This window comes from Pteropus medius, unplaced genomic scaffold (assembly GCF_902729225.1).
Source record: "Pteropus medius unplaced genomic scaffold, Ma_sr-lr_union100, whole genome shotgun sequence".
NCBI classification, from domain to species: domain Eukaryota; kingdom Metazoa; phylum Chordata; class Mammalia; order Chiroptera; family Pteropodidae; genus Pteropus; species Pteropus medius.
This window is the reverse complement of record NW_024354500.1, coordinates 28,157,534-28,182,391: the sequence shown is the minus strand read 5'-3', so window position 1 is coordinate 28,182,391 and position 24,858 is coordinate 28,157,534. Positions and strand designations below refer to the sequence as shown.

Below are 24,858 nucleotides of genomic sequence, written 5' to 3'. Positions count from 1 at the left end.
TTTTACATATTTTGAAATCCTGTAAAAACCAGGTAATCAGTTTTAACAGAGTTCATGCAATTATCTTAGAAAGCTATTGTCCCAAGTCACAAAATTTATACCCTGCCACATGATTACATATTAAAAAAGAAATTATTTTGTATCTGGTCCTGACAGAGGTCTTGAGAAAGTGCTATACAAACCAAAGGTTATAGAAATTTTTAAGTGATAATCTTAAAATACCATACAAAAATGTGTAAACAAAAAGATGCTTTACAGTTGTAGGGCATTATAAAATCCATAATGTGGATTATGACAAAAGATCATCTCTGTGCATTTAAAAACATTGTTAGCATAACCCTAAAAGTTCAAAATTGCATCTTCAGTCAGCAGCAAAAGTGTTAGATGCCCTACCACACTTCACAGGTCCTAAGGAATAACTGCAGATGTGCTGTGTATCTTCTTAAGGACTTGGCCAGCACAAGCTCACCGTGCTTATGGATGAACATACGAAAAAGATCTGCAACAAGTCTCACCTGAGAGAAACTCTAGCATTAAACCATTTATACTCCTCTTTTATCTACCCTGTCAGAGAGGAAAACTGCTTTTAAAAGATATTATAAACAATATAAATTGATAGTAAAGCACTGTAAAAATTAGGTATGGTACTTTTGGCACAAAGCACTTTTTAATCCCATCTCCTTTGCAAAATATGTCTGGAATTTCTTATTTGAAAATAAAAACTTTTAACATACATACGATGTGTAAATGGTTCAATGAATGAATTAATTAGATTCTGTTTCCTTAAACACTGCGCACACCTTCAGTTTACTTCAGTACCAGATATCTGCATGCATACCTCCACATTCCACATTATACAGATATTGCACAAGTAACATTGCCAAAATACACACCAATGCAGTCTGACAAGATTTAGGGTTTACCATTCAATATTATTTTTTTTAAGTATTTGGATTCAATACTATTTTCTAGAAAAGCTAGATGACCCATTTCAGAAAAAGAATGCTTGCTATCTTTCCTTTACCCATAATAATAAAATCTGTACCAATATATTTAGGCATTTCATTTATGTTTTCCAGCATTTAAAATTCAGCAAAACCTGTTTTTGACATTTCTTACAGCATTCCTTCAAAAACAGGAGAAGCTTCGTCTAATGTAAAAAATTAAAATAAGTCCACAGGGCAGTAACTTTTCCACCAAAGATCTTACTCCATACTGAAAAGCACTGGCAAACAATATTTAAGTCTGTCAACTTTCAGAGAGCCATTAGGTGCAAAGTCTGCTAAAAAATTTGTAACATCATGACAGCTGGATATAGCTCTTACTGAATTGCACAATATAGTCAATCCTTTTCTTCCCTAAACATTTTAAGGTATGCTACAGCTGCTAAAAGGATTTCTGTTTTTCTTGGTCCTCTGTTTGTTGGGTCTAAGATTGATGACATCTCCACCATTAAGGGTACTTGAATTCTGACCCAAGTGACTTCCACCAGATGTATTAAAGACACCTGTATAAATTGAGGGAAAACACACAGATTGACACTGATACGCTTCAAGGTTACAGGAGACTGTGCATCTGGTTTCTTAGTAAATCAGTAATATTTTCAAGTATTTACAAATTTAATACAATTTTGCTTTCATTTATTTTTAATAGCCGATACAGATAGTTCAAAGTTAAAGGATACAAAAGGAGTCACAGTGAAGTCTCCCTTCCATCCTTAGCCATCCACCCCGTGACAGTTTCCCTCCCGCAAGGCATGGATGTTTTGTTTCCCTGTGTATCCTTCCAGAGTTATTTTACATATATGTAGACAAAAATGTATATATACTCTTCTTTTCCTCCCTTTGCTACCCAAATATGACTTACTCTACACATTGTTCTGCATCTTTTCATTAACAATCTGTTTTTGAAATTCTGTATCAGTAATTACAATAATTTTAATAATTTCACTTATTAACTTTACATCATCTAACTTCCTCAAGAATACCTTATTTGTAGTTAACAGTATTTGTGAAATTTTATATGAATTAAAAATACTGCAGATGTAAAAGCTGGTAGTAACATACGACTTTCCTGTCTAGGCTAGAATAACACAGAATGGTCTACAGATAATTAAAGTCATGAGTAGATAAAAGGGATGAACTAAAGAAAGACTTTTAACTTTTATAATTTCCATTTTGAACTCTGCTGATCTTAAAATGTAAAATCCAATTAACGAACTATTTATCATCCATGATACAAAAACTCTGGGCCAGAGACACTATAAACGATATAAAGGTGACTAAGACCAAATCCTGCCCATGAGAAGTTGACAATCTCAAGTGCAGTGAGTTAGTATACAAACAAGTAATGCTCTAAGACGTTATATGTTAAGTGCATTAAAGACACACAAGATCCCACATATGGTTCAAAGGAAGGACTGATTACAGCTAATTCATAAGAAAGGATGAACTACATGAAGAAGGTGGAACTAGACACTTGGCAATGTCCTGGACTTAGATTAGATCTCTCTTTGTTTAGAGGAAAAGTATGAGGTTCTTGCTTGAGCCAACTATATAGCTGAGAGAGCTTTCTAGACAGTCACTGAGGAATGAATAGATCTTTGACAGAGGATGGGAAGGGAAGTCATTTTTGATGGAAGAAATGAAATGAGCAAAAGTGAAGAAGACAGACAGCACTGGGCATGCTCAAGAAATAGCAAGACCTCTGGTGGAACCAGTAAATGGGTATACATATAATAATGAGGCACAAGGTCGCATAGGAAGGACAAATGGTCTTTGGATGTTGTAATGAAGAGAGCCTGTATTCAATATATCCTACAGTGAGAATCAATATACCTTTAGTAAGAGAGCTGATACTCCTAAATTTACTAATTTCTGACCTAAAACTTTATAATTACGTTTCTTAAAAAAATGAGCATATTGTATAAAATATTGTAACTATGGTAATAATGAACAGAAAATCAATTTACCAGGTAAACATGGTTCTAAAACTTCCTGGGTACTTACCAATTTTGTTACTACTTGAATGCATTGATTCTGGATCCTCAGCTATTTGTTGTTTGAGTTTCTGAAGATATTTTTCAGCCAAATATTTAAAAACTAGAATAAAAACAAAAACGAAAACCCTAACCAGGTCAGTATGATTTATACATATAAAATCTGTTATTTCAATTACTTAACTATATTTATACTTACTAAACGAATTTAAAATTGAAATAGAATTAGAAGTATACGATCTAATTGAAAAAATTCAACTTTAAAAATGTGTTTGAGCAATACCTAAGTACAACGGTAATAAACATATAATGGCATTAGTAAAGAAATGAATAATATTTGTAGTCACTGGCTCTTTAGTTTTAAGTAATAGTAAATAGTAATATTCAGCAACACAAATGACTCAGTCTTAAAAAAGATGTCTCCTTTCTATAGGTGAAAAAAACTATCCAGAAGACATCTCAACAACAACCAGGTTGGAATTTAATAAAATTAAGTAACAATTGTGGAATGAGAAAAATAACAATCATCTTTCTCTAATATCACTTTCTTGAACTAGGAAGTCTTATTAAACAAATTAAGGTCATTGTAACTACCTAATGGAATATCCACTACTGTGAAATTCTAAAACAATTCAGTAATTTTAAGTTATGGATGAAAAACACATACAAGCATACTCACTTACACAGTATTTTATTTTTAAAGACTAAAAAAAAAAAACAAGTTTTTTTTTTGCTGTAGAGTAATAAGTGTTCTAAGACATTAGTAAATAAAGACTAACTCAAAGATGATACCTTTAAATTTTACTTAAGTAACAAGAAAATTCTACTTTTATTAAAAATGTTTTCTAAACAACACAATAGAAAAAACATAATAATAAAACAAACTTCCTGTTAATTTTTTTAAAGGCAGTTTACCTTCATTCACATTTAGATCTTCTTTCACTGATGTTCTGTAGAATCTTAGCTTTAGCTTTTTTGCCAGTGCTTCAGCTTCCTCACTATATACATCAATTAAAAAAAATGCTTATAAAGGTACTTTCTGGTAGTTTGTTTTAAAAAATCACTTTTATTACATTTAGTGAATACAGCTTGGGGGTGAGGGATGTCAGACATTCCAGACTGGTTAAAGCTATGTTCTCAGTGCTTGAACAGGATTTTTAGTTTTCACCACTGTTGGGGGATAAACACCAACCATTATACTGTAACTGTAAAGTCACTCAACTCTAGCCTTCAAATATCTAAATATCACTTTTTTAATATAATACTTTAATTTCCTCTCCTCTACTTTTAAAATCTGAATTGAACTCTGAAAAGCATATACTGACATTACTTATTTTACTCTTACTGGCTCTGAAACTACTTTGCTGCCAAAGGCAAAGTCAGTACATTAATGACTGTGTCTACAAAAGTGGACTCCTCATTTTAGTTTTATTATGACTTCTGACTGTGGACACCTGATTTTATGAACACTGTAGTAGTAGCTATGCTCCAAAATGGTTCCCAATGATTCCGTCCCCCACCCCTCCTTCTGGCTTCATACCTTTGTGTAGTCTCCTCCCACACTGTAACCAGGGTTGGTCTGTGTAATCAATAACACACAGAAGTGATAGTATATTACTTCTGAGACTAGGCCATAAGAGACATTGTGGCTTCTGCCTTGCTCTCTCTTGAATCACCTGCTAAGGCAAGCCAGCTGCCATGCTGTGAGAACACTCAAGCGGCCCTAGGGAAAAGTCCACAGGGCAAGGAACTTTGGCCCCCTGCCAACAGCTAAGTGAGTGAACCATCCTGGAAGTAGATCTTCCAGCCCCAGTCAAGACTGTATGTGACTATAGGCCTCGCTGACACCCTGACTACAACTTCGTGAAAAACTCTGAACCAGAACCACCACCAAGCCACTCTAAATCCCTGACCCACAGAAACTGAAATAATAAATGTTTGTTGTTTTAAGTCACTAAGTTTTGGACTAATTTATTAACAGATAACATAACATAAAACAATAAAGTAAAAGCCAAGCAAAGATTTTCAAAGCTAGCAAGACGTTAATAATACAAAGAGCAAATACTAATAGAAAGAAATTATCTAGATGCTAAACTTCATTCACAAATTTGAGCATAACAGTTCTGAATATTCAAAACAATATGAATCTGAACTACTTATCTTTAAACTCATCAACATAAGATAGCTACTTATTCCAGACATTAAAACATCTAGGGATGTTTTTCTTAACATTCTTACTAAATTTAGATTTGACTTAACATGAAGAATTGGATTTGTGGTGCAAGGATGTAACACTAGAATTCTAAAAGGGCATTCAAAATTTATTCCTTTAATTTTCTATACCTTTGCTTCGGTATGAACATGTTTAAAACCAAACCAATCACTCAGAATAGCTCACAGAAACTTTAAGTATAAGGCAGTCTTTATAAAAACTTCCCTAGGTTTCTAATGTCTATGCAAAAGTTAAAATAGGTTTTAACTTTATAGAATTATTACCACCCCCTCAAAAGTAGCTATCTTACTTCTTTATACAGGAATCATCCAAGAGATCAATCTTGTTTTGTACAAGTACAGTTGGTATATCTCCAACTTCAGCTACTACTTTCTCTCTCCAACTGGAAATTGCTTCAAAAGATTCCCTGTCTGTGGTAGAAAATACAAGCACACAAGCCTGGGCTCCTGTAAGGTCATAAAATAAAAATGTTATTTACATTAATGAAACAATACTATGTAGGGTAAGGGCAACTTTTACCTATCAAAGCAATTTTTATGTAAATAAATGTTGAATTCATCTTTGTAGCACTCTGCTTATTTTTTAACATATAAACTATTTCCTAATCCAAAGAACCATTTTTTTACCAAAAACAGTGGTTCTCAAACTTGTATAAGCATCAAAGTACCTCAAAACTATACATAATGTGTATGGAACACCCCGAAATACTGATATATTTAAATACATTGTAAGGGCTAGAGAGAATGGTAAACTAAGCATAAATGATAGGCTGTTGCCAAGTTCTTCCTGTTAATATTTGTCATTTGCTTCTTAATTTCTTTTCACACAGATCTAAGAAAAGCTAAGAGGAAAAAAATCATAATTTGCTCATTCTATTTACTTTTTTTAAAAAAAAAAATCTATATTATTTTCTTTCGGTAGCAGAATAACAATGATGCTAACATAATTTAAGAACCAGTGCCAGAATACACACACACACACACACACACACACACACACATTACATATATATAATATGTATATATAAAAAACACAGAAGGAAAAAGTTTAATTTAGTTTTACCCTGTTTAACTGCTTAATTCTCATACTACACTCATTGATAATATTTTATCTATCAATTATCACATTAGGTTGATAAAATCTAAGATTAAATATAAGCAACCTTCTGGAAAAAGCTCTTTTATTAATGATTCACTGTTGAATCAGGCAGCATATTGACAAAAGCAGGTGTGTAGGCAACAAGAGAAAATTACACCAAGGTCAAGAGGATTTCCTAGAATCAAGGCATGTTTTCCTACTGTTGCCCCTTTCTTCCAGATCCCTTAGGTACAAGAATTTCCTACTAAGATTCAAGACATACATACCTGGGCTACCTAAGATACTCTAAGGCCAAAAAAGTTTAGTTTATCATCAGAGGGAATACTGTAGAAAGCATAAGAGCATATAAGAAAAGTGAAAACTGGCAGTTCACCATTACTGTAAAAGCAGAAGATTCATCTGGGAAAATCTTCCCTACTCTAGACAGGTTTTAATTAATTATACAGAATTTGGAGGGGGATAAAAGAGAGACAGACAGACACACTCTAAGACCTTGTCAGAATTTAAGGAGGAATAAAATGGATAAGATTATACTAGTATATTGGTAAATAAATTTATATTTACTTGAATTTACTCTAATATTTACTTAAATTACAAATATTATTTAATCATTCTTTAACTTTTCTTTAACTAAGTTTTACTATACCACTATTTGTTAAATTTAAACCTAGAATTTTATGTCAATTGTCATTTAAATTTAAGGGCCCAATAGGGTATTTCCAGGAATACAAGATCTTAAACACTTAAAAAGTTTTTTTCAAAAAAACCCTTAGAGGAAGTATATAATTTTTAAAAAGTGACTCTGGTCAAGATAGCAGAGTAAGTAAATGCTGTGCTCGCCTCCTCCCATGACCATGTCAAAATTATAACTAATTATAGAACAATTACCCTGGATAACCATCTGAAGACTAGCTGAACAGAACTCCCACAACTAAGGATATAAAGAAGACGACACATCAAAACTGAAATATTAAAAAAATAATGTTACGACGATTAAAAAATAAAACAACCCAAACTATGCAGATAGTACTAGAGATATGGGCAGCAAGAATGATGGCCTAATAAAAACAATGTTGAAAAAAATCAAGGATCAAAGGATAAAAGAAAGTGTCCATAACAACCCCAGGGGAAGAAGATAAAATATTGATATGTTTAAGTAATCAAGGGAGATAAATAAACAAGTGAGGTCCTACACTTGTCCCCTCAGCCTCTGATTTCACTACAGCTGTGGAGGACAGTTCCTGCCTGTTGCTAGTATCCTACCTCAAGCATATGCTGCACTTGGCTCCTGCTTTTCTGCCTCAGGGCTTTTACTGATATTTCAGAAAGAACCTTTGGTTTATCACATCCTCAAAGGGGAATTAATGCCTCTGGTGGGGAAGCTTCAACTTATGGGAGATGGGGTAAATACTGCAGCTTCACCTTGATGGGACCATCCTGAGAACTGTCTACATGGTTCTTCAGAAGAATTAATCCCCAATTGCCTACAGAAATAATGTGCTCATCACTACACCCTTTATGAGTTTTTCTCCCTCTTTCCTTGGTCTTTCACTTCTGCTGCTTGGGATCACCTCCCAAATATACCACCCCTACTGTGTGTATTTTAGCAGGGTTAGGGAGAAGAGGCTCAGCTGTGTGTATTTTAGTGGGGTTAGGGAGAAGAGGCTCAAACTAAGACATCAAGTGTCTTTAGGGCAATTGCCATAAGAATAAAGAAAGAAAGTGTGCTTATTAACCCACAGGGGAAAAGTAGACCTACCCAATGTACAAGAAGAAAGAAAATAGCAAAAAAACAAAAATAAAAAAAAAAACAACTGCAGAAAATATAAAACCTGGACTAGATGACAGAAATAATTTATAACCAGAGAAATTACAATCTCCAGAAAGAGTGGTACAACAATCTGAAGCAGGATGGTTTACCTGATACTAAGCCTTCACATTGGATGCTATAACCACCTCAGAATGAAACAAAAATACAAAAAACAGACAACCTGATTGCTTTTGCAGTTACATAATAATTCTGACAAATGCTGGACAACTACTTGTTTTAATTTCCCCGAGAAATTATCATTCATACATAGAGATAAAATACTGTCAAATTGTGATGCATATGGTTCTTTTATGTTTAGGAAAATCCTAAAAAGCACCCCCTCCCCCGCCAAAAAACCCTTTCAAATAAATATTAAAAGAACTTAAAAGAGGGCTCTTTTTTTTACTGAGGTATCAATAAAAGAAAGCAAATATCAGATTCAAGATACGTGTGAGAAGATCGTTATTTGCAGAAATTACAAAGGAAATAGCTATAAATCCTACACAATTCTGGAACTCCCTCAAGCACGTCAAGAATCTTTTTTTTTTTTTTTAAACAATTGAGAAGAGGGGGAAAGGAAGATGATTTATAACAAATTTCTTTAGAGAAAGTACTATCCACCCCAGCCCTTCTCTCTTGAAAGTGAGGTGAGTGGAAAAGTGTAGTATCATTATCTCCTTCATCTCAACCTAGAAGGATTGGACTTCAGCAAGTACACTTAAGGAGCTTGATACATGTTCCCAGCCATTGAGGGATACTCTGGACTCATCATGCCTTAATTCAACCCTGAGAAAGATGGAAGCAAGAGTGGAAAGACAGGCCAACAGATAAAAAGAGAACTGCATTTGGGAGCAACTGCGCTCCCATTGATAGCAAGAGAGAATGCACAAGAATTTCGTGTACGTAAAGGCGAACCATGTCTAAGAGACATGCCAGCATGGAGTCATTTTAAATCAAGTCCAACAGAGCCACTTACAGGGTGATGAGAGCTTAGCATAAAGAAGATGGAAATAGAATATTGACTCCCACAAAAGGGCAAAGCAACTTCCAGGATCAAGTAGACATTTGCCCAGAAGAACATCCCCAAGAATGGGAACCTTGGAGGAATCCAGGATGATTACCTAGAGAATCATCTTTAAACATCTGCCATCCAGAGGGTCCCACCATCAGACAACAAGAGCACCTACCACAGTGTTCTTGTCTCTCAATTCCTATTCCTGCAAGGCCTGACCCAGGAGAAAAAAGAAACATCTTTAGCAAGCCAGGAAGAAAGTGAGAGGAGGAAAGCAACCAATATTCTTTTCCCAGACCACTGGTACTGGCCTGCTAAAACCCCCAAAAGGTTAAGAGATTTAATGCTAAATTACATTGGAGTTTTGATTCATACACAGGACTGGTTATTCTAATTACCAAATTGAGATTACGTTCATGACTAGAAATAACTATGAGGCAGCTGAAAAAATTACTTGAGAGTGACCAGAAAAGACATGAGCTGAAGGGAGTTTTCACTGAGGGTCAAGGAAAGGACTTCTCCTACTGCCTAATCAAATAAACATAAGGGATGGCAAGAGACAAAAGTTGCATTTTGTAACTTCATGAGCTGTGCCTGTTGAACATACCAACTATTATAAATATTCTTAATTCAAAAATGACCCTATACTGTTATACTTTTGTTTTCTACTTTTAACCTCCAGTTCAGTGTTGGTACCCATGCCTTTAGGACAGTTAATGTTTTAACTCTTCTGTTGTAGTTATTTGGACATATTTACCTTTGATATTTAAAAGCAGGAGGTGTTTTCTATCCATATATCTCACAGATCTTTATTTTTTGTACTATTCAATTTTCCTTCGATACTACCTACCCTAAAAATCACACTGTTGGAAAGGTACTTCATCATAGATAATAGTAAACTACCCACAAAGGAGTCTCTAATAGTTAACAAGCTACTCACTTATCCACTTATCAGGAATACAGAGATCAGAGTAAGTTTTGGTGTCAATTATAAGATCACCAATAGCAAATATTTATTCCTAATTAATAAGATCATTAAAAAAATATTACTATTTCTGAATGCAATTCAAAAAATACCCCCCAAGACACATAATTTGTAGAGAGTAATTCTGTCTTCGAATCACTGTAAGACCCTACTTGTAAGATGATCTCTAGACTTGTTCTGAGTATAGCTGAGTTCCAGCAGCATCGGTGCCAACTGGGAGGTTGTAGAAATGAGGAATCTCAGAGCCACCCACAGATTTACTGAATTAGAGTTTGCATTTTAACAAGCTCCCTGGGGTATTCATTTGCACATTAAAATTTAAACTCTGCTCTAAAGAACACAGTGTAAAATTTGACTACGGCAAAGATCAAACAAAAACACAAGGCTTTATATACTGTCATAGATATTACTCTAGATTTTAAATGCTTGTCCCCTATTCTCTTTGACACTCTGTAATCTAAAGCACACAAATTGTTCAATGAACCAATCTATCACAGATTTCATGCTCCTAGAACTTCAAAACAAATCTGAGACTTGCATAGACTAATTCTGTTCTTCCTTAATTCTGGCATTTATAATTGTAATTTATAAATAGCTTCTTGTGTCCAGAGCTATTTCTAACAACTGATACTCAGTTATGTTTGTGAGAGTACTTTTTCTTAAAAAAATAAGTTTCCTATTTATGTGCATAATCTCAGATAAGTCTCAACTCTATAACCTCATTTCCATATATTGCTAGTCAGAGCATCTTTTTGTAAAACCAAATCATAGTAAAAAAACTATAAAGAAAATCTAATATTTTATGTTGTATCTAACTTTCCATACTAAATATGGTTTCTGCTACCTAATACGGATTTTCTTAAGAGCTCAAGAGGAATAATTTGGGATCCCAAAAAGCTTCCTAATGTGATCTGTGCTCTGTTCTAACCTATTTACAAGGAGGTAGTGTTTCAACATGTCTCACTACACAATTAAGCCAGCATTCCAAGAACATAATAGTACCTTTAAGCAATGGTCTTCGGTATAACAGGTCTTTTAAATGAATTATAATACATTTTTTAAAAGAAATTTACAAAATTTTTATGCACTTGACAAATACATTTCTAAGACATAAATCAGTAAGTCATAATTTTATAAAACATAGTATTTCTATCATTAAAACCATATCTTAAAACTCATTCATCACAGCCCTTTCCTTCTCTTCTTACTCTCTAATTCTATTAAACTATATCGTTATCTGAATCTATACTAGAAACAGATTTTACCCGGTGGCCTGACATTCAGTTCCCCTCCCCTCCTGAGAACACCTCTTTCCCACTGTTTATGCAGACTAAACCTACCCTGGGCTGTGGAGGCAGGCCCTCCCTACAGGTACCAAGCCAATTAGGGTAATCACATTCCTCTGACTACTTACAGTAATCTGGTCAAGGGTGGTCTAATCAGATAAAAGCTCAGGACTTTTGATCCATTGTTGTGGGGAATGCTCTCTCCCCAAGGATGTAAATAAAAAGTACCTTCTGTTGCTGATGGAAGCAATCTTTCAACCAAGAGGAAAATCAGCATGAAGAGAAACCCCACATAGAGAGGGAGGCAAACCAGGAGAATCAATGAGGTTACAGTCAAAACAAACTACAACTGAAAGCTATGCTACTTTTACTTGTCACTTAAACAAGTCAATAAAACTTTGTAGTTTAAGCCAGTTCGAAATTGGTTTTCTGTTGTCAGCAGCAACCAAAGCATTCTGATGGAACCTCAAAAGAAAGCATAAAGAATGTTCAATATGCTATTTCTCAAATGTATAGATTAATTGCCACTCTTTGTTCCTTAATTCAAATTGGGATATGATAAACTTATAACAAGAAGCTGAAACTTAAGACCCTTTTTGCTATTTTAACATAGTTGGCTAAAAACAAGTTATATTTTAAGAAAAGCTTTTAACAGATATCTATTTATATGCTTAAGATCACTTTATGTTAAAATGTTAAATACAGTACTGGCATAAAAATAGATACATTGATAAATGGAACAGAATAGAGAGCCCAGAAATAAATCCACGCCTATATGCTCACTTGATATATGACAAAGGAGGTAAGAATATACAATGGGGTAAAGACAGTCTCTTCAATAAATGGTGTTGAGAAATTGGACAGATACATGCAAAAAAAAAAAAAAAGCTGGACCACCTTCTTACACCATATACAAGAATAGACTCAAAATGGATTAAAAACTTAAATATAAGACCCGAAACCATAAAACTTCTATAAGAAAACATAGCCAGTAAACGCTCTGATATTACTAAAGGGGATTTCTCTTCAGATATATCTTCTCGGGCAAGGGAAACAAAAGGAAAAACAAATGGGACTACATCAAACTAAAAAGTTTTTGTACAGCAAAAGAAGCCATCAACAAAACAAATACAATCGACTGTTTGGGAGAAAATATCTGCTAATGACACATCTGATAAGAGGTTAATATCCAAAATATATAAAGAACTTATACAACTCAACAACAAAAAACAAACAATCCAACTAAAAAATGGGTAGAAGATCTGAACAGATACTTCTCCAAAGAGGACATACAGATGGCTAATAGACAGAAAAGATGCTCAAGGTCGCTAACCATCAGAGAAATGCAAATTAAAACAATGAGATTGCCTCACCTGTGAATGGCTATCATCAATAAATCGAAAAACAAGTATGGCGAGGATGCAGAGAAAAGGGAACCCTCATACATTGTTGGTGGGATTGCAAATTGGTATAGCCGTTATGGAAAACAGTATGGAGGTTTCTCAAAAAATTTAAAATGAATATACCTTTTGGCCCAGCAATTGCACTTCTGGGTATTTATCCAAAGAAAACCGAAACAATAACTTGTAAAGATCTAATGCACTCCAATATTCATGGCAGCATAATTTATAATAGCCAAGATATGGAAGCAACCTAAATGCCCATCAACAGACGACTGGATAAAAAAATTATGATCGGTATATACAATAGAATATTACTCAGTTATTAAAAAAATGAAATCCTACCATTTGCAATGACATGGATGGTTATTTACAATAACCTAGAGGTTATTATGCTGAGTGAAATAAGTGAGACAAAGATAAATACCATATGGTTTCACTTATATGTGGAATCTAAGGAACAAAAAGAACAAACTAATCAAAAACAGACTCACAAATATAGTGGACAGTTTGGTGACAGAGGGGAGGGGGTTAAGGGGCTAGGAGAATGGAGTGAAGGGTTAAAGAAGTACAAATTAGTAGTTGATAGTTGGTCACAGGGATGGGGAGCCTGGCGGAGGGAATGCAGTTAGCATTAATATGATGGCTAGGTGGAGGGCCAGGGGAGGGAGGGAGCAACTGGGGGAATCGTTTTATGAACATTATAGATGTCTAACCAATGTATTATATACTTGAAACTAATTTAAATAAATAAATTTTTTTTAAAAAAAGTTAAATACAGGGAAATCAAAGCCATGTAAAGCCATTTAGTCCAAATGAAACAAAGTGGAAAGAAATTTAAACATCACCCATAGTCAATTAAGATGTAAAAAGTAATAATTATGGGCTCTCTTTTTAGTATCTGGCAAAGAATATTTTTTGTAGACATATTAAAGAGAGACAGTATGATTTATAGATACCTCAAAAGTACCAAACAAGACATACACAACAAACTGGATGAGCCAAATTTTAAAAATTAAAAGATAATAATGTTTAATGGTCTTATGGCAAAAACTAGAGAAAGCATTAATACCTTTAAAACAGTGGAAATTAAAATATTTTTATAACTACCAGGTCTTTTTTCTTTAATCGGGGACCCAAATGATCTGCTTAACTGTATGGGTCCAACATTTACTCCTTTTTATTTATATACAAATCAAGTCATTTTTCACATTTGATGACTTTGGCTTTTAAGTTAAACTTTATTTTGGGATAATTGTAGACTCATACAGTTTTGCATTTTAAAATCAGAGATATATAATGATAAATACATTCTCCAAAAATAACCATACTTGTTAAAAAATAATATCACCATATCAAACTGTCAAAAGCTTAAAAAGAAATAACCCAACCTATTTTTTTCCTCACAAAAGAACATAGATTTCATGCTGAGAATTTAGAGGAAAAAAGCTAAATAGGTAAAAAGAAAACAATGACTCATGCAATCCTACTACTTTTTAGTGCTTCCACATAGGTTTTTTATTTTTTCCTATGTGTTGTATGTGTTTGTGGGATGGGGGTGGTGGGTTGTGGTGGTAATCCCACTAAAAAAAATACAAACAACCTTTACCCAAGAATAAACTGTACTTTTAGGGCCTGTTAATCAACAGCATCAATGCTCATGAAATTCCTAATTTGATAAAAATATCATCTATTCTAAGAAGAGCTTTGGGTAGTAAGAACATAATTCCCCCTCATGATACAGGTGCTCGAGACCCAAACTGACATCCACCGGAGAACAATAATCAAAGCTACAGCAGATGGGAAGCCTTTAAGAACACAGTAAACAGAGTGAGCAGTAAGGAGTGGTGGCATTAATAGGATGATACCTAAGAGGTACACCCGTCTTATTTCTCAAGGAGCCAAAATGTTTTCTTAGAGCAAGCAATGGAAGTCAAGTTTCCTTGGTATCAATTTAGAAAGGCAAATTCTTTGGTTGCTTACATGTTAGTGAAATTATGTTTTTATTAGACCTCAGTTGCCATTATTATAATAAATCCCACATTTTCAAAAGTGGAGAAAACAAGATACATATTCAAAAGCATCGAGAGGCTATAATGCTACATACTAGATCAAGCTTTCAGTTGGTTTACTCTCATTATAATCTCCATTGGCAATGAGGTGGAGAAACACTAAAAATGCCAAATTCCAAAAGAATAAGACAAAATTTTATAGGAAAATGTTAATGGAAATTTAGAAATCTAAGCTTTTCTTGAGGAGTTTAACCCCACATTTTAGAGTCTTAAATTCTATAGTTGCAGTTCTGTCTTTTTACATGTTATCTCATACTTCTTTAAATTCCTATAGCATTGAAAAGGCTTTACCCATGCAATTTCATGTGTCATAACAAAATGTCATCTCATTTGCAGGGGCTTTACTTTTTTGTATGTTTGTCAGAAGCAGGCATTTAACATTTTCTGACTGATTAGATCTGGGAATGCCTATATAAGTTATGTAATTCTAAAGGCAGAGACAAACTATCTATAGTACAAAGTATTACCACTCAACAAAATTTTTAGAGGAATAATGATCTTGGGTTTTAAAAAAATACTTTAAAATTAATTTATGTATTCTTAAAGGGAAACCTTTCTATGGGAAACAAAAAAAGCAAAGCTTTTTGTTTAGCCAAAGAACATACCCAAACAAACAAAAACCCCACAATTTACCTCGATAGTAGGCCTTTGTTATTGCATCAAATTCCTCTTGACCTGCTGTATCCCATAACATTAGTCTGACATCTTCATCATTAACTCTGGAACAAGACATGAATTTATTTCATATGTAAAGGAAATGTCTTTAGTAATATAGCTTTGTGTATATTTTTATTTTTCAAATCTGGAAGTACTACAACTACATTGTTGGTTTCACTCCGATGAAGTACCTCTAAATGTTGATACCATTACCAACAGTGAAAGTAAGGGTAAAAGACATTCCCCTAAAGCTATAACTTTATCATTTGGATTTACCTGCCATGTTTTTTCCTCTGACAACAGTCACAGACAGTGGTGGCTCTAAGACGAGCAGTATTGGGAAAAGGGAATTCCCCGAGGTCAGTGCTTACTCTCTCCTCTCACTACACCATTCTAACGGGTTCTGGTGCACAAGTGATAGTCTAAGAAAGGAAAGAAGCAGTTTACCTGCTTGCTTTCCCTTTAACTCTATTTTGTCATATAGTCCCATGTCTTATTCACAGTAGTTATGTTCTGTAAAGTCACAGCAAACACTGTATTAGCAAATACTGAACCACAGCTCCAAAAGGAAACAGGTTTGACTCCTATGAGCCCCCGGTTACATTTTTATCAACTGATCAATACATAACCTTGTTTTTTGTGTGGTTCTGTTTAAAGACACCTTATTTAATATATATCGTTAATTCATTAACACTGAACTCGCAGCCTACGGCTATATCATGCCTGAAAGAAGCTTATCTATCACATACTTTCTCTGTATGACACAGGCTTCTGGCACTTAGGAACACCAGACGGCATTTCAGCACTGTGCTCGGTGGCCATTTTAAACAACAAAATCACCAACAAAAAGCACACAAATGTGGCACAAAAACAAGATCAAAACTAAAAAAAACTAAAGGACACTTGTTTATAGTATGAAAAATGAAACAAGGAGGAAGAGGGTCACCTTTTTCCACCAAAGTTGGGAATGTGTGTGAAGGGCGACTCAAATTTTTTGCTGCTCTGTACATGTCCACGAATGACCACCAAAGCACTGGGAGTACTAATTCTGGGGTTATAAATAAATTTTAGCAAGTAGGTGAATTTGCATTAACTGTATACTTAAAATATTAATATGAAACCTATGAATAATGAGGATCAACTCTATACTTAAAATATTAATTTGGTTCAGATATCAAGTACAAAAAACAAATCATCAAGACTTAAAATGAATCCTCTTAAAATATCTAAGGAAGGAAACAAACACAAAAATATTTTAAAAAGAGAGTAACGAATATAAATAAGAAATTCAACAATTTTTAAAACAATGAACACAACTATCCTTGATGTTAATGTCTGTACTAGTTAAGTCAGATTTGTTTAATGTTATTTTTTTCTGTAATACATTTTTTATCTCCTACAATTTAAAATATCCTTAAAAGTCTCCGGGATTAATGACAAAGTGTTACTTGGCTGTTTTAGAAATTGGATTTCCTGAAGTAAGATAGCCTCCTAAATATGCTTTCTCTTATTTCTTTGAAATAAAAACAAATGATTAATTCTCTAACTGCTTATAGTCTTGCCCAGTTTTAAAAATAGAAGAAGGATTCTGAACAAAAGGGTCCCATGATGGAAGAAATGAAAACTATTCTGAGAGACGGGTAAGTTTTCTTCCAAATAAAATAGCAGATGTAAGTCTCATTGGAGTCAAGCACTAGTATGTGTTTAAGAAGTTGCCCAAGGTGTCATCAGTAAGCACAAAACAGACACAGGGTAAAAAATGAGGGCACAGAAAGGGATAAAGGAAAAAAAGAAGAAAAAATGAGGAAGGAAGGGAAAAGAGATGAAAGTAGGGGAAAAGATAGCAGGATAAAGATACACACTGAATAAGTAATTGAAAACCACCACCAACTATCCCATGAGCCCCTACTACTAGATGCCTATCCTTGGACTGTACTGTAATTAATTATTACTCTGATGGAAGTCTTGAACACAGTTCACAAATCAAAACCAAGGGGATAAAATGGCCATGTACGTACTGAATTTGTCGCTCCAAAAAATCAACTCCAATGGTTTTCTTGTAGTCTTTTGTAAAAATGCCTTTGCAATATCGCTGAATCATGCTTGATTTTCCAACGGCACCATTCCCAACAACCACCATCTTGATAGCCACTTCCATATCTTCCTCCAACATTTTTGGAGTTGAAAAGGTTTTGTACCAACTTTAATTCCAGCTGATCAGGTCTTTCTCAAATCTGTGGTTTAAAATTATTTTTTCGTGACATAAAAATTATACAAAATAAAATAAACTATAATTGTTTTAAGAAATAATTACATTACATTGCAAGAATTTCTTTCCAGATGGAGGCTCCCTCCCTACTCTGTTTAGATACTATAAATTCTTTGAAAAGAAGGACAATAAAATCATTTTTGAATCCTTATCAACAGCATAACGTATGACATCCAGGTATCAATAAATGCCTAGATTATATAGTTTTACTTTTGATAGATACTAAGACTATGGATGTTAGAGTTGAGGCCTGATTTAAAGTTGCCATTTACTAGTTCTGTACTCTTAATGAAGTTATTGCTTAACCTCTTTAAGTTTCAGTTTCCTGGGAATATTTATTTACATCATAGGATTGTTGACCAAAGATACTTATAAAGCACCTAATATGGTATAAGTTAAGCATTCAAAAAATGGTAATTTTATAAAACATAATAAACCCTCCACAGTTACCACCAACTGGGCAATAAATATAAAATCTAAGGAAATTGCTTTTTCAACCTCAATGTAATAACTGATAACCTAGAAAAGTACCCCTAAAGAAAGATTTTATATAATAATGTACAACTGTGTGACAGCACTGGGCTCTTAGTTACAATCTTTTAGTGTTCAAGTTACAATAAATCCTCTACAAATAATCTTATACCATGCATTCTTTCTTTAGAATTTAGTTTCAGACTAGCTATTGTTACTCATCTAATGAAAGTAATAGAATGTGTACTGTTTGCATTTTATTTTTTATTATCTTTTTACCCTCTTTAATCCCACTCCCCACCCGCCCTCCCCCGGTGCGCCCGGACCCATACCCGCACCCGGGGTATGGCCCGTGGCTCCACCTGGGCCTTCTGCGTGTAAAGCAGATATACTAACCACTACGCTATGGAGCCACCCCAACACTATGGAGCCACCCCGTTTGTATTTTAGACTGAAAAAAAAACCGGAAAGTTAATTTCTTCATATTTCTTCTGAAATTACTAGTTAAGTTCCTGTCAACCTAGCTATTATACTCCAACTACCTTAACTGAAAATCCATCTATACAATCACTACACAATCTGAAATATGAAGAACATTACTTTTTTGTGTCCCTAATAGTTTCAGTAATTATCCCTAGCATATGATTGGAAGAATCATCTAAGAACATTTATTAAAGGTTCTAGGTCTCCACCTCAGACACAATTAAATGATTAAAAAACAAAACAAAACAAAACAAAACTTAGAATATCAGAACAAAAGAAAGAACATGGTAGGTCCAAAAATATGGGTAAATACAACAGATTTCTCTTGAGTGTTCTAAATTAAGTTAGACAGTTGAAACAAAAACTTTAACACTGTCCAATGTGATTTTCAATATATGTAAGGAAAATATTTAAGCCAATTAACACAAATGGGAGAGAAAAAAGGGATGTAAAGGGAAGTAAGGTTTCTATACTTCACTTGAACTGGTAAAATGTTGATACCAATAGATTGTGATAAATTACATATATATAATGTAATACCCAGAGTAACTACTAAAGTTACACAAAGAGATATACTCGAAAACACCACAGATAAAACAAAATGAAATTCTAAAAATAATAAAACTTTCTAAATCAGATCAACATTTATGGAACTGTCCACATAGCAACAGTAAAATATTCATCTTTTCCAGCACCCACTAAACATATATCAAGATAGAACGCATTCTAGGCCATAAAACAATCCTTAACAAACTTAAAATAATGGGACAATGGAACCAAACTAGAAATCAGTAACAGAAAAGAAGAAAATCTCCAAACATTTGAAAACTAAAAACACAGACCTCTAAACAATCCAAGGGCCAAAGAAGAAACTTAAGAGAAAATTTTAAAAAGTAACTGAATTGAAAGAAATGAAAGACAACTTGTCAAAATTTGTGGGAGATAGCCAATGTAGTGCTGAGAGGGAAAATTTACAGCACCGAATGCTTACCTTAGAAAGGAAGTCTCAAATCAATGATCTAAGCTCCCACCTCAAAAAAATAGAAAGAGCAAAACAAAGCCAATGCAAGCAAAGGATGGAAATAATAAAGAGCAGAAATCAATGAAATTGAAACATAAAAATAATAAAATAAAAGTTGGTTTCTTGAAAAGATCAATAAAGTTGACAGAAAAAAAGAAGATACAAATTACCAATATCGGGAATGATATGGGGATATCACTACAAAAGGATAATACAACGAACAACTCTATACACATAAATTTGACAACTTAGATGAAATGGACCAAGTCTCTGAAAAATATCAACTATCACAACTCACTCAATATGAAATATGTAATTTGAATAGCTCTGTAACTATCAAAGAAATTGAATTTGTAACTTAAAAACTCAAAAAGAAATCTCCAGGCTCAGATGATTTCATTGAAGAATTCTACCAAACTTTTCAATAATTAAAGCCAACAATACAAAATCTCTTCCAGAATAAAGAAGTGGAAGAAACACTCAACTTATTTAATAAAGCCAGCATTATCTTGATACCATTACCACACAAAGACAGTGCAAAAAAAAAAAAACTAGACAAATATCCCCTCATGAACACAGAAGTAAAAATCCTCAACAAAATATCAGTAAATCAAATCCAGCAATATATAAAAAGAATAACAAGGACCAGTGGCCTTCATTCTGGGAATGCAAGGTTGATCCAATACTCAAAAATCAATTAATACAATCCACTTCCTAACAGAGTAAAGAAGAAAAACCACGTATCATATCAATTAATGTAGAGGAAATGTTGGACAAAACTCAACATCCATTTGTGAGAAAAACTCTCAGCAAACTAGAAACAGAAGAAGACTTCTTCAACCTGATAAAGGGTATCTATTAAAAAACCCTACGTCTAAACATCATAATTCTGAAAGACTGATTGTTTTCCTCCTTTGGGGAAATGCCTACTCTCACTTCTCCTATTTATCATACACAAAATCTCAGCCAGGGCAATAGGCAGCAAAAATAAATAAAACACAGATTAAGGAAAAAAGAAATAAAACTGTCTCTATTAACGAATGACATGACTGTCTATGTAAAAAACTCCAAGGAATCAAAAAAAAAAAAATTCCTGGATCTAATAGTAAGTTTAGTAAGGACACTGGATATAAGAGCAGCACACAACACTCAATTGTATTTCTGTATCTTAACAATGTACAATTTGAAACCAAAACTTTTAAAATGACATTTACAAGAGTTCCAAAATTGTTAAATACTTTGTTATAAATCTAACAAAACATGTACAGGATCTGTAAGCTGAAAACTACAATACGCTAATGACACAAAGACCTAAGTAAATGGAAAGACGTATCATGTTCATAGATATGTTTAACATTTTCAACCAAGTAAAAACAGCAGTTCTCCCCCAAATCAAACTATGGTTTAATTCCAAAGTACTAGCAGGCTATTTTGTAGTTAGAGATAACCTGATTCTAAACCTTATATGGAAAGGCAAAGGAACTAGAAGAGCTAAAAACAATTTTGAAAAAAATAAAATTGGAGGATGTCAGACTACTCGATTTTAATACACTATAAAGCAACTTAATCAAGAAAGTGTGATACTAGCAAAGAGAAAGATACATAAATCAATGGAATAGAATAGAGGGCCCAAAAATAGACCCACAAAAATACAGCCAATTGATTTTTGACAAAGGTGCAAAAACAATTCAATGGAGAAAAGACAGTCTTTTCAATAAATGGTGATGGAACAATTGGATACCCACATCCAAAAAAAAGTAACCCTTCTCTTAAACCTTATACTTTGTACAAATAATTCCCAAAATGGATCACAGATCTAAATGTAAAATTATAATTTTTAGGAAAAAACTTTTAGAAGGTGAAACTCTTGACCTGGGATTAGACAGAGTTCTTAGATATGATACCAAAAGATCCACAAAAAGAAAAATTGTGATACACTTCATCAAAATAAAAAACATTGGCTCTGTGAAAGACACTTAAAAGAATGAAAAAATGAACTACAGACTGGGAGAAAATATATGTAAAACAATTATCTAACAAATAACTTGTATCCAGAATATATAAAGAACCCTCAAAATTCAAAATAAGAAAGCAAATAATCCACTTAAAAAACGGGCAAAACTCTTGGCCAGATACTCACCAAAGATTATATACGCCAAATAAGCACATGAAAAGATATTCGACATCTTTAGCCATTAGTTAAAGACATGGTAAAGCCGCAAGATACCATTACATGCCTATTAGAATGGCCAAATTTAAAAATACTGACAATGCCAAGTGCTAAGGAGGATGTGGAGCAACTAGTACTTTCCCACGTTGCTGGTGAAAATGCAAAATGATACAGCTACTCTGGAAATCAGTGTGATAGTTTCTTTTAAAGTTAAACATACTTAACATGACCCTGCAATCTTCTCTCCTAGCAACACCCTAGAGAAATGAAAACTTAAGTTCACACACACACACAAAAAAAACCTATACACCAAAGTTTATAATAGCAGCTCTATTCATAATCACCCAAAACTGAAAACAATCCAAATCGGTACATCCATCTAACAGAATACTATTTAGCAATAAAAAAGAAATTGTTGATGCATGCAACAACTTGGAGGAATCTCAAAGGCATTATGCTGAAAGCAGCCAGCATCAAAAGCTCACGTACATGATTTTATTTACATGATAAATGTAGAAAAGATCAGTATGGATGGCCCAGACTTACGATGGTTTGACTTTATAATGGTGTGAAAGCAACAGGAATTCGGTAGACACCATACTTCAAATATTTTGAATTTTGACCTTTTCCCAGGCTGGCAGTATGACACTTTCTCATGATGCTGGGCATGGCAGCAGGGAGGCGCAGCTCTCAATCAGCCACGAAATCACGAGGGTAAACTGATACCCTACAGTGTACTATGTATTAAATGCATTTAGACTTATGACATTTTCAATTTACAATGGGTTTACGGGGACCTAACCCCTCCCTAAGTTGAAAAGCATGTGTAATTGATGGGTTAGGGATGGATAAAAAGAGAGCATTTTTTGGGGGGTGAGTGATGAAACTGTTCCTGATTTTCATGGTGGTTATATAAATCTAAAATTCATAAAACTGCACACCTCCAAAAATGTCAATTTTACTATATGATTTAAAAAATAATAAAATTTAAAGAAAAAGGTGGAATCAGATGTTAATACAGGCAGTGTAACTTGTGATTATCAGCCACTACTACATTATAGACTTAAAGCGCTGTATCAAAACAATTATGTTCTTAAGAAATAAGCATAATTCTGAGTACAATAATTAAAAAGCTTTAATTATTTAAATTGTTTAAATAAAAACAGTAATGTTTTATGAAAACAGTCTTTCCCCAAACTTTAATTTTAAAGATTTTGCCAACCAATACAATCTAATAAACTAGAAAAGGAAAGGATGAGTTAACTCACTGATCAGAAGGGTTGTTTTTTCATCACAGCCTGTACTTAAGTACAGGTATGATTATATTTACAAAAAATACTGAAAAACTTCTTAGGTTCAATGAAATTACTTAGATGTTAGGAGTTATATAAAACCTAGAGAAGTAACCGACCCTTTTCAGAGTCTACTGCTACTTGATAGTGAAGTTATTACTTTCACACACCCTCAGGTTCTTATGCCTGGGAGCAGCCTATGGCTCCTCGGTTCTAGTAAAGTAATTCTGTGGCAGCCAATGTCAATGAAATAGTGCAGTCTGGCTCATTCATATTCTAGCAGTCTCCGAGCCAGAAACTAAGGAAGGGTGGAGCCGCGGGTTAAGGAGGGGGCCCCTCCGCAAGGAGGAGAAGGGTCTAAAACCTAGGGTAGAGCTTGGGACCCTCTTCCCCATCAAACCTACTCCGAACACTTAACGCTCCTAGCTTGTGTCTCTCCCGGCCTGGGTCGCCCCTTCCCCACTGGGGGTTGGGGCAGGGCAAATCATCCGGCGCTCCGCCAGGCTGGCGGCGCGGAGCCTCGCCCCCGCTCCACCTCGCGCCTTCCCGCCCAAGGGACAGTTCCAGGCACCCACACCCAGGAAGACCCGCCGCGGGGAGCGGAGAGGGGGAGGGGGCGCCGGGCAGGCGAGCCGCCCACCTCCTCCAGCAGGAACTTGGGACACCGCGCTCAGGGGCGGGGGAGCCGGCATTCCGCGGCCAGGGCCCGGGGATGGGAGCCCGGGCCTGGAGGCCCCTGCCCCCTACACCCCTGTCCAGTCTCGGGAGTGAGGCACATCCCGGGACCCCTGGGAGCGGCGGGTCCTTCCCCAGCGGAGCCAGAGGACTCCTTTGCCCCTGGAGAGGGCGAGTGAGTTCAGCGCCGCTGCCCCGGAGCGCGAGCCGCTACTCACCTTCCCCCGCCGGCCACGGACCGGCCGCCCGGCGCGACCGGCTCCTCTCGGTCGCGGCGCAACGGCCGCCGCCGCCGCCGCCGTCACCTCCTCCTCCCAGAGCGCCAGCTCCCCTGGGGGGCCGCCCGGCTGGCTCGCGCCCTCCTTCGCTCTTTTAAGAATGACTATGATTTTTTAACGAACTTTGTTGGCAGTCAGGGCTCAGAACAAGCGGTTCAGCAACACCTCCGCTGGCGACGATGGGGCGCCGGAGCCTCGACTCCCCTCATCTGTGGACCCGCCGCCCTGCGGAGCATGCGCCAGGCCTGGTCTGCGCATGCTCCGCGGGAACCCGCTCCCCCGCCCCGCTCCACCCCTGTTCGGGCTGGTCGCGGAGAGGGTTATTGCTCTGCGTTCCCAGTGCCTTCGGGGGAACGCGGGTGTGCAGTGGGGAGACCGGAGTCCAGCAGGAGGTTCCTAGATCGTGGGGTCTAGAAAAAAGCAATTGACCCGAGAAGGTCCGCATAATTTTGCCTACACATTGCTCGGACTTCCAGAATACTCAAAGGACTTGTTCTGCCTAGGACACACACCTTATTTTCTTGACCGGATGGAATCCAAGTGGCGGAGTTAGCGAAAAAGTCGAGCAAAGTCGAAAATATACTCACGGGAAAATGTACTCACGGTTCACATGTTTGAGGCTGGACAAAGTAGAAGTCTGAGATGGTT

The 24,858-nt window shown here is 35.4% G+C and overlaps 1 protein-coding gene across 1 annotated transcript; it reads right to left on the bottom strand.

The window, feature by feature from the left end:
• Positions 1-640: 640 nt before the first annotated feature.
• Positions 641-24,448, bottom strand: RAB23 (RAB23, member RAS oncogene family). Its single transcript, XM_039852965.1, has 7 exons — positions 24,151-24,448; positions 17,570-17,785; positions 15,528-15,613; positions 5,521-5,677; positions 3,914-3,996; positions 3,009-3,101; positions 641-1,507 (listed from the first exon to the last, which is right to left on the bottom strand). Exons 2-7 carry the CDS (start codon positions 17,722-17,724, stop codon positions 1,368-1,370), a joined length of 714 nt encoding a protein of 237 aa, XP_039708899.1. The 5' UTR covers positions 17,725-17,785; positions 24,151-24,448; the 3' UTR covers positions 641-1,367.
• Positions 24,449-24,858: the final 410 nt, after the last annotated feature.